At 29.4% G+C, this 15041-nt stretch overlaps 1 protein-coding gene across 11 annotated transcripts in view; it reads left to right on the top strand.

Annotated features, from left to right (window-relative positions):
• The window catches only part of LOC18096094 (cytochrome P450 83B1), a 79315-nt gene extending 66216 nt beyond the window's left edge, over nucleotides 1-13099 (top strand). For 2 of the 11 annotated variants that reach the window (XM_052450603.1, XM_052450602.1), the window contains exons 2-3: nucleotides 11358-12092; nucleotides 12226-13099. In XM_052450603.1, coding sequence (XP_052306563.1) covers nucleotides 11358-12092; nucleotides 12226-12855 — 1365 coding nt within the window. In that variant the 3' untranslated portion in view covers nucleotides 12856-13099. Of the gene's footprint in view, nucleotides 1-3140; nucleotides 4052-4183; nucleotides 5059-11188; nucleotides 12093-12225 lie in introns of those variants that run through there. The other 9 variants (XM_052450606.1, XM_052450605.1, XM_052450601.1 and 6 more) reach the window with 8 other exon arrangements.
• Nucleotides 13100-15041: the final 1942 nt, after the last annotated feature.

Raw genomic sequence — 15041 nt, 5'->3', positions numbered from 1 at the left:
AATGTGGGGAAACATTATAGCAATCAATAATGTTTTGTGAGGAAAGTCATAGTGTTTTTCCCACATAATTTAGCTTTTTTTATAATATGAACATCTTAATATTTATTTTGTTGTCTACATAAGGCTTGAACTGATATGAGTTTTTTAAAAAATAGGATGGATTGACCTAGTTTGAACCGATCAAAAACCCTAGTCAACCCGCAATCTACTTTGCTTAAAAAAGATTAGGGTCAACCTTTTTACCTGTGACCCAATTGAGTTTTAAAACTATGATAATAACCATTTTTATTCCTTCAAAGCTTAGTTGAATGATTTTGCAATTATGATTTTTTTACAAGAATATTTTAGGAATAAAAATAAAAAAATATATTTTTAGAGACATGTCCTCTTTGTACTTTCTAATTTAGAAATACATAATTTACTTTCTATTTTATGGATAAATATTATTTTTTGATATATTTTAGGAATTATGAGTTTTTAGACCAATTAAAATATATCTTGTTATTAGAAATGGAGTTTTAGAGGTTCATGTGATTATATTTTGATGAAAAATGATTGAAATCTAGATTTTTTGGTCTAAAGACTTTGACCCTAATTTTCTAGTTATAAATGGACGACGCGTTGTTTACTCATATTGGCGACTCATTGCCCATTTATTTATTTAAAAAAAATAGTACATTCCATTTTTATTTCTTTAAAAAAAAAACCTAGACTTTAAATGTTGTTAGGCATGTGGGCCCAAATTTTAAGCACCTATGCTCATGTCTCTTTAAGTTTTTTACTTGATTTTTTTTTCATTTAATAAATAAATTTATTAAAATAATATTTACATAATTATTCAATTATGCTATTATTTTTAAAATAATATTAATATCTTTTACAATAATATTAACAATTATTTTCGAAATAATTATAAATGAACCTTGAATAATTAATGTGAATCAAATATTTATATTTTTTTATTTTGTTATTGTAAGTTTTTATATATTTCTTTTTCAAAATTAGTATTATTATATTTTCAATACATTAGTGTCAAATTTATCAATTCATTATTTTTTCTAGTTTTGTTTTAATAAAACTTGCTTTTAGGATTATGATGTTTTTATTTAAAGAACAATGCTTTTGATAAAAAAAAAAATTTATCAAAAGAAGAAGAATGCTTTAGGAAAAGGGTTTTGATTAAAGAGAAACTTTTTTTATTTTATTTCAAATCTTAATTTTTTTTAGATATTTATTTTTAATTGCTTTTAGTTTTAATGCAATAAGCTACATGGCTAAAAAAAGGTATATTGTAATTTTTTTTCAAGTTTATTATTCTTATATGTTTTTAATATATCCACATTAAAACTATTAATTCATTATTTTTTTAATTTCTTATTACGATAAGGTCTTGTTTAAAAACAATACATATGATTAAAAAAAAATGAGAACGAAAGGAAAGAAATGCGTTAATAAGGTACAAGGTTTTTTAAGAAATGGTTACCTTTTTTTCCTTATTCTTAATAGTTATTTTTTTTATATTGATTTTTATTGATTTTAGTTTTTTATGCAATAAACAAAATTGCCAAAAACAATTTATTTTTTTTTGAAAAGAAAATGCATTAATAAGGAAAAGAGAATTCATACTGACATATCACATTTTTTTATAATATTTAAATTATTATTTTTTTACAAAAATCCTTTTTTATTGCCACGTAATCAAATAAAAAATTCAAGAGCAAAGTTGAATTTGGATATATACTTGACAGCTACAAGAAAAACGTACTTTGAATTTGGACCAAAGTTGATGTTAAAAGACTGGCGACTAGATGTCAGGTTTTGGATCTATGCAGAATACAAGAGTGCCCTGCGACTCGAGGATCAAACTTGTTCATATCCATTTATCTTTCAGCTTCTCGAGATCAAGATGTCAGGTTTTGGATCTATGCTCTTGCTGAGCGGGGCATTTTTGTTTTGGACAAGATGATTGGTGGTTTTTCTGTTCAAAATGTTGACTTTAAAGAACAACGCATGGTGGATGATTGGTGGTTTAGTGTGGTTGAAAATGATGGTGAGAAGTTTGAACACCAAAAGTTAAATCATCAACCACATAATTTTCTTAAAAGAATTTGAATTTTCTTTTTTTCTTGACGAGCACATCATCAATGTCTATATCTTCCCTATTCACCACAGATGGCATTTGAATTTTTTTTTTTTTTTTTTCCTTTCAGATCAATAGAACTGCCCAAGAATCTATCAGGATTGAACTCATATGGGTTCTCCCAGCCTTCCGGGTCCCTTCCAACAGCCCAAGCATTCACGTAAACTTATTAATGGTAATAAGACAGATGCAGATGGAGCAGATCAAATTAAACCAGCAACATGGAAACAAATCACTCCCATGATAACAAAATAAAAATAGGAAGAGACGTTAAGTCATTGATTGATTATAGAAACAAATCAACTGCAGCAACAAGGAAGATTAGATTGGAGGACAAGACAAAAACAGAAAGAGAAGTTGGCTGATTATGGAAACAAATCAGCTGAGAATTAGGCTATTTAATGTATCCAAATTAAGCAACCTGCATTGCTATATAATAACTAGCCGCCTTTGCAGAAAGTATTGCTGTATATTCACGTTGTTTTCCTAAGAAACAGAGAAACCTTTTCTAACATATATTCATATTAGTTCAGGATAATTTAATAGATTTTAAAAATAAATATATCTTTATTGAACAGCCCTAGAAAATGCTCAAGGCTCATCAAATACGCAATAATCATGTTATTTATGGATCAATTTCGAACACGGGCTATTGTTATATTATAATTGCTGAGGAAAAATTTCAAGTCAAAACATGAAGTAAATATTTTCAATTAAATTGGTACATATACACAAATAAAATGCTCGAAATGAAAGTTAATATGATAGAAATCTATTTCCATAAATATTCTTTTTTGTCTATATTGCACTGTACGTGTAGGAGTGCAACTGGACTCTGTTGTTTTAAATTTATAAATTTTTTTGAAAACATTTTAAATTAATTTTTTATATATTGTAGTTATTAAAAATACAAATAAAAATTATTTTAATATATTTTTAAATAAAAAATACACTCAACCGCAAACACTCTCTATATAATTGAAGCTTGTATCGCAGAATTCACAGCTCAAAAATACTCAGATCATAATGGCATTACTCATATTCGTAATTCTCTTCCTCTCCATCATTTTCTTGTTTCTTCTCAAGAAAAACAAAATCTCTAAAAGAGCTTGTTTCCCTCCTGGCCCCAACGGTCTTCCCTTGATAGGTAACTTGCACCAGCTTGATACCTCAAACCTCCCAACGCAATTATGGAAACTATCTCAAAAATATGGCCCCCTCATGTCCTTAAAGCTAGGTTTCAAGCGAACCCTCGTAGTCTCTTCAGCCAAAATGGCTGAAGAGGTACTGAAAACCCATGATCTTGAATTTTGTAGCAGGCCTCTCTTGACTGGCCAGCAAAAATTTTCCTACAATGGTTTAGACTTGGCCTTTTCACCATATGGTGCTTATTGGAGGGAGATGAAAAAAATATGTGTCGTTCATCTCCTCAACTCGACACGAGTGCAAAGTTTTCGTACCAACAGAGAAGATGAGGTATCGCATATGATTGGAAAAATTTCCAAAGCAGCTCTTGCTTCTAAACCCTTCAACTTGACTGAAGGAATGCTGTCTCTTACAAGCACAGCCATATGCAGAACTGCCTTCGGAAAAAGGTACGAGGATGGAGGAATTGAAGGAAGTAGGTTCCTTGCGTTGCTTAATGAAACCGAAGCCCTGTTTACGATGTTTTTTCTTTCTGATTATTTTCCATACATGGGATGGGTTGATAGACTCACGGGACTCGCCCATCGTCTTGAAAAAAATTTCAGAGAGTTTGATGTTTTCTACCAACAAATTATTGATGAACATCTTGATCCAGAGCGACCAAAGCCAGACCATGAGGACATACTTGACGTTTTGCTTCAAATATACAAGGATCGCACTTTTAAAGTTCAACTAACGCTTGATCACATCAAAGCAATTCTAATGGTAATCTAAGTTCAAATCAAATTCGGCCTTTTAATTTTCATTTCCCAAGCAAAATGATTTGGATTTGAATATTGTAAATGGTTTCAAATATCAATAACCTTACATTTTATTTTATTTTCCTGATCCTTGCAGAACATATTTGTTGGTGGGACTGATACAGCTGCTGCTACTGTGATCTGGGCCATGAGCCTTCTAATGAAAAACCCTGAAGCAATGAGAAAAGCTCAAGAAGAAGTTCGAAAGGTAATAGCGGATAAAGGTTTTGTGTACGAAGATGATGTTCAACAATTGCCTTACCTTAAAGCTGTGGTTAAAGAGACCATGAGATTGCAACCAACAGCACCACTACTAGTCCCAAGAGAAACAACTACGGAGTGTAACATAGGTGGGTACGAAATACCAGCCAAGACCTTAGTTTACGTCAATGCGTGGGCTATTGGAAGGGACACAGAAGTTTGGGAGAACCCGTATGTGTTCATTCCTGATAGGTTCTTGGGCAGTTCTATTGATTTGAAAGGACAAGATTTTGAGCTGATACCATTTGGTGCGGGTCGAAGAATTTGTCCTGGTATATATATGGGAATTGCCACCGTGGAGCTTTCACTTTCTAATCTTCTCTACAAATTCGACTGGGAAATGCCTGGTGGGATGAAGAGGGAAGACATAGACGTCGTTCATACGCAACCCGGTCTTGCTATGCATACGAGGGACGCTCTCTGCCTGGTGCCTAAGGCCTATGCTGTGATGGGCAATGCTGCGCGCGTAAAGGAATTGTGGACACCATCGTGAAATCGTTACTCTATGAATAAAACACGAATCAGCCCATGATCAGTAGTTTTTTGTTTTTCAAGGTTTGCATGCTGTGTGTAATAATAAGAATAAACGACGGAGCTTAATATGAAGATTGACCTCGAATAATTTTCACGCAAGCTCCGTTGAATTTTTAAGGTTCTTTGTACCCTTTTGTTTTTACATTAGAGTTCATTATGGCTTGAATTATTATTTTTTATGCAATTTGAAAAGTTGATGGTCTGAATTTTAAGACCTCTATCAAATTCTTTTCAATAGTACTGACCCTAATATCTGAGCTTGGAAAGTCAATAAAAAGAGCAAGTCTCTTTATTCATGTGATATGCATATCAATTTAAAATACTTCATAAGTTATTAAATGGTGCATGATACATGAGTTATATCAATGATCCTGCACAATACATGAGTTAGATCAATGATCCTATTTCGACTATTAACCAAAAAAAAAAGATCAATGATCCTGCAGATACTAGCTATCTAAGAAATCTTGACACTAATATAGACAGGATTCCAAATATAAAAGACGTCCGTCTGAAAAAATTTCCCATCTATTCAAACAACAAATCCAGATGATTTTGTATTTCACTTTGCCATGGGAGCTGTTGAAACTCCTACTAAAGCTCATGCAATTGCTTATTTAAAATTGATAATAATTTAGAAGCTCTAATAGCTATTTCAATCAAGACACTTAAATATATTTGATTTGATTTTGAGTTTTTAAACTAATTAAAATATATTTTGTTATTAGAAATGGAGTTTTAAAGGTTCATGTGATTATTTTTTTGATTTTTTATGAAAAATGATTGAAATATAGATTTTTTGGTCTAAAATTTTGACCCTGATTTTCTAGTTATAAATGGACGATGCCTTGTTTACTCAGATTGGCAACAAATCACCCATTTATTTATTTGTTTTAAAAAAATACTACATGTTATTTCTCTGTTTATTTAAAAAAAAATCCTAGATATACAAGTCTAGGCTTTAAATGTTGTGCATGTGGGCCCAAATTTTAAGCACGTGTGCTCCTATCCCTTTAAGTTTTTTACTTAATTATTTTTTATTTTTTTTTGCATTTTGCAATTAGATTGTTTTTTTAATAAATAAATTTATTAAAATAATGTTTACATAATTATCCAATTTTGCTATTATTTTTAAATAATATTAATATCTTTTATGATAATATTAACAATTATTTTCGAAATAACTATATATGAACCTTGAATAATTAATGTGAATCAAATATTTATATTTTTTATTTTTTTATTGTAAGTTTTTATATATTTCTTTTTCAAAATTAGTATTATTATATTTTTAATACATTAGTGTCAAATTTATCGATTCACTATTTTTTCTAGTTTTGTTTTAGTAAAACTACTTATGATGTTTTATTTAAAGAACAATGCTTTTGATAAAAAATAAATTTATCAAAAGAAGAAGAATGCATTAGGAAAATGGTTTTGATTAAAGAGATACATTTTTTTTTAATTTCAAATCATTAATTTTTTTTAGATATTTATTTTAATTGATTTTAGTTTTAATGCAACAAGCAACGTGGCTAAAATAAAGGTATATTGTAATTTTTTTCAAGTTTATTATTGTTATATTTGTTTTTAATATATTCACATCAAAACTATCAAATTCATTATTATTTTTTTAATTTCTTATTAAGATAAGTTCTTGTTTAAAAACAATACATATGATAAAAAAAATGTGGAAAAAAAAAAAGAAATGCGTTTATAAGGTACAAGGTTTTTTAAGAAATGGTTACCTTTTTTTTCCTTATTCTTAATAGTTATTATTTTTTGGATATTGATTTTGATTGATTTTAGTTTTTTATGCAATAAACAACATTGCTAAAAATAATATTTGTTTTTTGAAAAAAATACATGAATAAGGAAAAGAGAATTCATACTAACATATCACATTTTTTTTATAATATTTAAATTATTACTTTTTACAAAAATCCTTTTTTATTGCCATGTAATCAAATAAAAAAAATTCTCAAGAGTGCCTTGCGACTCAAGATCAAACTTATTCATATGCATCTATCTTTCAGCTTCTCGATATCAAGTGTTTTTTTATGTATTTATTTTTTAACTTCTCATTTTAATATTTAGTTAATGTTGACAATTTTTTCTACAATTTATTGGCTTATATTATTTTTTATTTATTTTATTAAACACATGCATTGATTTTTTATTTTTTAATTAATTTTTTATAATATTACAATGTTTATATATATATATATATATATATATATATATATATATTTATATTAAAAATTAACTTGAAATTTTACTGTATTAATTAATTACGTGAACTAAATAAATTCGCAAACATTGGCTTAATTCAAACTTATTCAATCTATTTTAATGGTATTCTTAATTTATTATCAATTATCTACATAAATTTATATTTCTATACATCTATCAAAAATTTCAACTTAACAATAAAATAGACAAAATATAAAATGGACATGTTAAATATGTTATTATTTATTTTATCACAAAACACTTAAGTCGCAAATTCAAAATGAATTTCATCAATTTACAAACAAATATAATTTTATAAAATCCCAAACAAACCCTAACATGTACAAATCATACATCCATACAACAAATTTCTATGGAAAAAGGCTGTAAAACAAGTAAACACAATCTTAAGAGTTATAACTTAAATATTATCGATGAGTTTACAGACAAATTTTACTTATTGATTAATACCATTGATAATATTGTCTGTATAAATGACACGTCATCGCACCTTTTGGATTTTTTTAATTCATTCTTTTCTCAATATAATTCCCTCGGCATATACTGAGAGAATATTTATATCAATGTTTATTGATGGATATAGTCTCTTGATGTTTCCGTTTGTATTTGTTAATTTTCTGATGGTGATTATTGGCTACAAATGATAAATTTTCACATAATATAAATCGAAAAATAATTTTTAAAAATTCAAAATTACTTTTAAAAGTATCAATTCATTTCATCAAATTAAATAAACTCATAAGCACTCAATTCCATCGACTCATCGAAGAGAGAAGAACCGTAAGTCCAAATTGAATACAATCCCAACATCCCATTTAAATAGAAATTCAACATGAAACTAATAGTATAAAGTCATAAATGTTCTTACAATTCTATTCTACCAAACTTGAAAATGAAAACAAAAAAAAAACATCATAGAAAATTATTAAGCCTTGTTCACCAAATTTAGGGCAAATCCATTAAATATATTCATGCGATATTCCATTTCCAATTTGATTTGGACATTCATCCTCCTTTTCCTCCTCATCGATCATTTACATTGATAGTAATGCATTCCTGTCTCTTCGTAACTCAATCTGTTGAAGTAAACAAATCACCCTTATAGTTTTATTATTATTATTATTATTATTATTATTATTTGAACATCATGACCCTAAGGTAGGAAACTTGTCCAGTACGACCAGAAAGTTTTCATTTCCTTGTCAAAGACACTGTAGACCATGTTAAAGTATATGTTTGAAAATTTTATAACAGTTATAAAGTATTTTTTTTGTTTAAAAATATATTAAAATAATATTTTTTTATTTTTTTAATATTATTTTTACACTAATATATTAAAACAATTTAAAAAAATTAAATTTAAATAAAAAAAATCAAAATTTTAAAAAACATCATTTCAATCACGTATTCAAATATTAGTCTTTTTAAGTGTAGGAGGCACGTGGGTGGGTTGGATTGTGCACCACGAATACACTCCTGGTGTGTGGACTGTCTGGCACATGTCTAGCGGCGGTGATTGGAGAGGGGTCGCCCTCACAATCTTTGGATGCCATTGAGAAGAAGGAAAAAAGGCTTGATATAACTATCTATCTAGGTGTTAGTTGAATGATAAAAATTTAGGTGTTTTCTTTGTAGTTTCAGGTTCGAGCTCTGTAATTACATATATAATGGTCACTGGAGGCTTACATGGTCGTTAACTTCAGGGCCCGTGGGATTAGTCGAGGTGCACGCAAGCTAGTCTAGACAGCCACGTTAAACAAAAAAAAATAAAAAAAGGCTTGATATGTTAGCTCTGGTATATAAGTGTTCATATAATTGTGTGCACTGTAAAGCTTCATATTTTAGTGATTATTTTTTAAAATATTTTTTATTTTAAAAATATATTAAAATAATATTTTTTAAATTTTATTTTTGATAATAGTACATCAAAACGATTTAAAATTATTAAAAAAAAATATTAATTTAATACAAATAAAAAAATAAAAATATTTTTAAAACATAGAAATACGAACACAAATACACAGCCTAGCACGCCCAATCCTGTTTTTCTAGATTGGAACGCCGAGAGTGACTCGAGATTTGAGGATTGATGCTATAATTCAACATGCACGAATACTGGACCTTGACAAGATTACATGATGATAATTTAACATTGACAATATTATATAGAGAAAATTTATACAGACATTAGACACTGACAAGTTCATATAAAAATAATTTATCATTAACATATCCAAAAAGACAAAAAGATCCATTACAATCCATAGTGTTTCATTAAAAAAAAAAAACTATAGTATTCTCTCCCATGTTTTAATTTTCTTTAATAATAATAATTAATAATTCATGCCGTCATATCATAAATTACACGCAATAAAATGTATTGAATTATTATACACCATTTCTAGTTTGATGGCCCCATGAAGATTCCCACGCAAGTTTTTATTGAGGGAGAAAATTCACTTCGTTGGTCCCATTTATCTATTTATATATGTCCTTGATTGGGATGAAAAGTCGCATCTGAACATGCATTATTATATTTTTTTTAAAAAAAAAAAAAAACCAGGTAGCAGGTAACGGGAGCCTGGCCTTAATGTTAATGAATGGATTGATTATGCATAGACTTTGTGAATTTCGTTTCGTTGGCATTTTGTCTTTTCAATTGGTTATCCATGCAGGTTATTAATTTTATTTTGGTTGGCATTTGATTTTTTTAATTGAAACAATATGTTTTAATTTTGAAGTGTTTATGTTTTGGTTGTACTTTATTTATTTATATATATTCAACACATATAATTGCAATTCAATTCCAAATATAATAAAAATTTAAATTATACAATTCAAATTTCAAACACAAATAAAAAAATAAAAATTGAACCGATATGATCCAATTGATTTAATAAGTTCAAAGATAACTTGGATGACTGATAAAAATATTGTTTAATTAAAAAAAATTAAAATGACATTTTAAAAAATAAATATTGAGATAAGAACATTTTATATCTACTCGGGTCAATTTGGGTTAACCTTTCAAATTTATGACCTAGATCATGAGACCATAATAACCCAAAATAAAGCAAATTTAAACAAAATATGAAGCTCAATTCTCAATAAACTTATTGTTGAACGATGAAATTAAAAAAAAAATCAAATCTAAAAAAAACAAAACACAAAAATAACCTTTCGAAACAAATTAAATTACAAATTTAAATAAAATTATGAAAACACCATCGGCAATCTTACAAGGCCTTTCTAATTTTTTTATTATCCTAATATTTTAACCTGAGATATAAAAATATATCAGTAGTTCCTTGTAAAATTTTAATCTAATTCAACAATTGGATTGATAGATAAGATTGGAAAAAAAAAAAAAAACACACATTATTTGGCTAGAATGATTGGTCGAGGCAGAAATAACCGGAATTTGGACAGAATTTATGGAATAAGCCAAGATTTTAAACAAGATAAAATTTATTCTAATTTATTTTGTTTTTTAAACTAGAACATGATATACCAGCTATTTCAAACGAAACGGGTTGGAATTGAAAACCTTAGTATGTAGTAGTATCGTTCTCTTGGTATAATAAAAGGCAATAGGTTTGAATGCAAGATTTCTTTACGGTATCAAATCTAGACGGCAGACATTCATTATGACTTTACTGAACAGCCCTCCAAAATGCACCGGCTATTGTTATATTATAATTGCTGAGGAAAAATTTCAAGTCAAAACATGAAGTAAATATTTTCAATTAAATTGGTAAATATACACAAATAAAATGCTCGAAATGAAAGTTAATATGATAGAAATCTATTTCCATAAATATTCTTTTTTGTCTATATTGCACTGTACGTGTAGGAGTGCAACTGGACTCTGTTTTTTTAAATTTATAAATTTTTTTGAAAAAATTTTAAATTAATTTTTTTATATTTTTAATCATTTTAATGTAGTTATTAAAAATAAAAATAAAAATTATTTTAATATATTTTTAAATAAAAAATACACTCACCCTCAAACACTCTCTATATAATTGAAGCTTGTATCGCAGAATTCACAGCTCAAAAATACTCAGATCATAATGGCATTACTCATATTCGTAATTCTCTTCCTCTCCATCATTTTCTTGTTTCTTCTCAAGAAAAACAAAATCTCTAAGAGAGCTCGTTTCCCTCCTGGCCCCAACGGTCTTCCCTTGATAGGTAACTTGCACCAGCTTGATAGCTCAAACCTTCAAACGCATTTATGGAAACTATCTCAAAAATATGGCCCCCTCATGTCCTTAAAGCTAGGTTTCAAGCGAACCCTCGTAGTCTCTTCAGCCAAAATGGCTGAAGAGGTACTGAAAACCCATGATCTTGAATTTTGTAGCAGGCCTCTCTTGACTGGCCAGCAAAAATTTTCCTACAATGGTTTAGACTTGGCCTTTTCACCATATGGTGCTTATTGGAGGGAGATGAAAAAAATATGTGTCGTTCATCTCCTCAACTCGACACGAGTGCAAAGTTTTCGTACCAACAGAGAAGATGAGGTATCGCATATGATTGAAAAAATTTCCAAAGCAGCTCTTGCTTCTAAACCCTTCAACTTGACTGAAGCAATGCTGTCTCTTACAAGCACAGCCATATGCAGAACTGCCTTTGGAAAAAGGTACGAGGATGGAGGAATTAAAGGAAGTAGGTTCCATGCGTTGCTTAATGAAACTCAAGCCCTGTTTACGATGTTTTTTCTTTCTGATTATTTTCCATACATGGGATGGGTTGATAGACTCACGGGACTCGCCCATCGTCTTGAAAAAAATTTCAGAGAGTTAGATGTTTTCTACCAAGAAATCATTGATGAACATCTTGATCCAGAGCGACCAAAGCCAGACCATGAGGACATACTTGACGTTTTGCTTCAAATATACAAGGATCCCACTTTTAAAGTTCAACTAACGCTTGATCACATCAAAGCAATTCTAATGGTAATCTAAGTTCGACTCAAATTCGGCCTTCTAATTTTCATTTCCCAAGCAAAATGATTTGGATTTGAATATTGTAAATGGTTTCAAATATCATCCTTACATTTTATTTATTTTATTTTCCTGATCCTTGCAGAACATATTTGTTGGTGGGACTGATACAGCTGCTGCTACTGTGATCTGGGCCATGAGCCTTCTAATGAAAAACCCTGAAGCAATGAGAAAAGCTCAAGAAGAAGTTCGAAAGGTGATAGGAGATAAAGGTTTTGTGTACGAAGATGATGTTCAACAATTGCCTTACCTTAAAGCTGTGGTTAAAGAGACCATGAGATTGCAACCAACAGCACCACTACTAATCCCAAGAGAAACAACTACGGAGTGTAACATAGGTGGGTACGAAATACCAGCCAAGACCTTAGTTTACGTCAATGCGTGGGCCATTGGAAGGGACACAGAAGTTTGGGAGAACCCGTATGTGTTCATTCCTGATAGGTTCTTGGGCAGTTCTATTGATTTGAAAGGACAAGATTTTGAGCTGATACCATTTGGTGCGGGTCGAAGAATTTGTCCTGGTATATATATGGGAATTGCCACCGTGGAGCTTTCACTTTCTAATCTTCTCTACAAATTCGACTGGGAAATGCCTGGTGGGATGAAGAGGGAAGACATAGACGTCGTTCATACGCAACCCGGTCTTGCTATGCGTACGAGGGACGCTCTCTGCCTGGTGCCTAAGGCCTATGCTGTGATGGGCAATGATGCGTAAAGGAATTGTGGACATCATCGTGAAATCGTTACTCTATGAATAAAACACGAATCAGCCCATGATCAGTAGTTTTTTTGTTTTTGAAGGTTTGCATGCTGTGTGTAATAATAAGAATAAACGACGGAGCTTAATATGAAGATTGACCTCGAATAATTTTCACGCAAGCTCCGTTCAATTTTTAAGGTTCTTTGTACCCTTTTGTTTTTACATTAGAGTTCATTATGGCTTGAATTATTATTTTTTATGCAATTTTCACGCAAGCTTAATATATGAGTTAGATCAATGATCCTGCAGATAGGAGCTATCTAAGAAATCTTGACGCTAATATAGACAGGGTTCCAGCTGGTATATAACTTTGTAATCAATGTTATTAAACCTAACTTTACTTGACGAATGAATCAAGTACTTATATTTATTCTTAGAATGATGTATATTTATATTAATTGGTGTTATTATACCCTCATCACAAGAGCGCAATGTCATGACGATTCTTTCCGGACGGGTCCTGGAGATCTTTTGATTGGTTGGGAATTGTCACCTGTATTACAGTTGTTAAGAATCCTAACTGGTTTTTATATCTAATTTTACTATCCTAACAAGATGAGTTTGCTACGATGATCAAACTCTAGTTTTCTAGGTCAAGAACTCAGTCTGAAAAAGTGAAATATTCTTAATTATCGTTGAGGCTTCTTTCGAAGTGAAATTGAAATTTTTGTTACCACGTCATTCCAAATAATATTTCAGATAAATTCCTTGTGGATTTTATCCTTATATCAGAAGTGAATGAACTGTATTATTCACCGTAATATTTTAGATATTAACCTCATACAGGTTTTTTTATCCTTATATTAAAATGAGTAATAAAATTATTATCCATAATAATATTTTGAATATTAAACCCTTTTAGATTTTTTATCCATATATTAAAAGTGAATAATATTTTAAGCCAAAAATAATTTTTAAATATTTTTTAAACATATACCAAAATCTTTTGGAATTTTACAAACTTGTTGTAAAATTCATATAATATTTTTCTTAAAACATGCCAAAGTATTTTAAATTTTTCTTTAAAAAGATGCTCAAATAATTTTAAGATTTTTGTCCATATACAAGAAAAAGAAATATTTTTTATTATTTTTGTAGGCTTTGTTTGGCAAAAACTCATTATTTCTTGAAATAAAAATATCCAAAATAGGCCTAAGGGGTGTTTTTCAAGCACACTCTTAAACCAAAAAAAGCCTTTAACAAAAACATAAAAAATCAAACAGGGTCTTATACCTTTGACCCGATAGGGTCGACCTGACTGAGTTGACCTGAAATTATTTGTTCGACCATAAACCGAATAAAAAATCTTGGTTTAACTTGAAAACAGCCAAAAAAACAAAACCAATGCCAACAAAATATATTAAACACCTAAAAACACAAAAAGTTAAATTCTTGAATAAAATGGATCAAATACACAAAAAAGATGAAGAACACCAAGAACATGAAGAACACTTAAACCCAACCCAGCAACATGGGTTCCAAAAAAGACCAGACCTGATATATATATATCATGCAAGGATCAACAATCTAGCATCATTTTACTTCGATTATCACTAAAATATCATGACTTTATCAAAATAGGTTTCGGTTCAAAACCAAAACTCTATGATTAAAACATATCAAAAACATGTTATTGATGCAAATAAATCCTAAATTATCTACTAATCATACATAACAAAGGGTTATGTTCAAAGAAATTGACTAAAAATAGTTCAAAACATGGGGCTAAGGCAATGTTCTTCTCAATAACACGAAGAACATGCCCAAAAACCCAACTATAAACCCAGCACTGCCCAGCCACTGTCAAGCCCAGAAAATGGCATTTTTGGCTTATAAAATATGTTTTCTTTATTCTAACCAGTCACACTACCATACACAAACATGTTTGAATCTAAAAAACTAACAAATAACATCAAAATCAAGCATAAGGTACCAAATCCAAAAACTATCAACTTAAAACAGTTTACATGTTCATACAATATAGATTAAAAATTGGTTTTCTAAACCCATTTTATGCATGAACAAACCTAGTAAACCTAGGATAAACATCCTTACTTCAACATGCATTGCTTAAGTTAAACAAAAACTAAAACAACACTATATATATAAAAGGCAACTTAAACAATTTTATATATCAAAAA

This window comes from Populus trichocarpa, chromosome 2, assembly GCF_000002775.5.
Source record: "Populus trichocarpa isolate Nisqually-1 chromosome 2, P.trichocarpa_v4.1, whole genome shotgun sequence".
Lineage (NCBI taxonomy): Eukaryota > Viridiplantae > Streptophyta > Magnoliopsida > Malpighiales > Salicaceae > Populus > Populus trichocarpa.
This window is presented reverse-complemented; position numbering and strand designations above follow the sequence as displayed.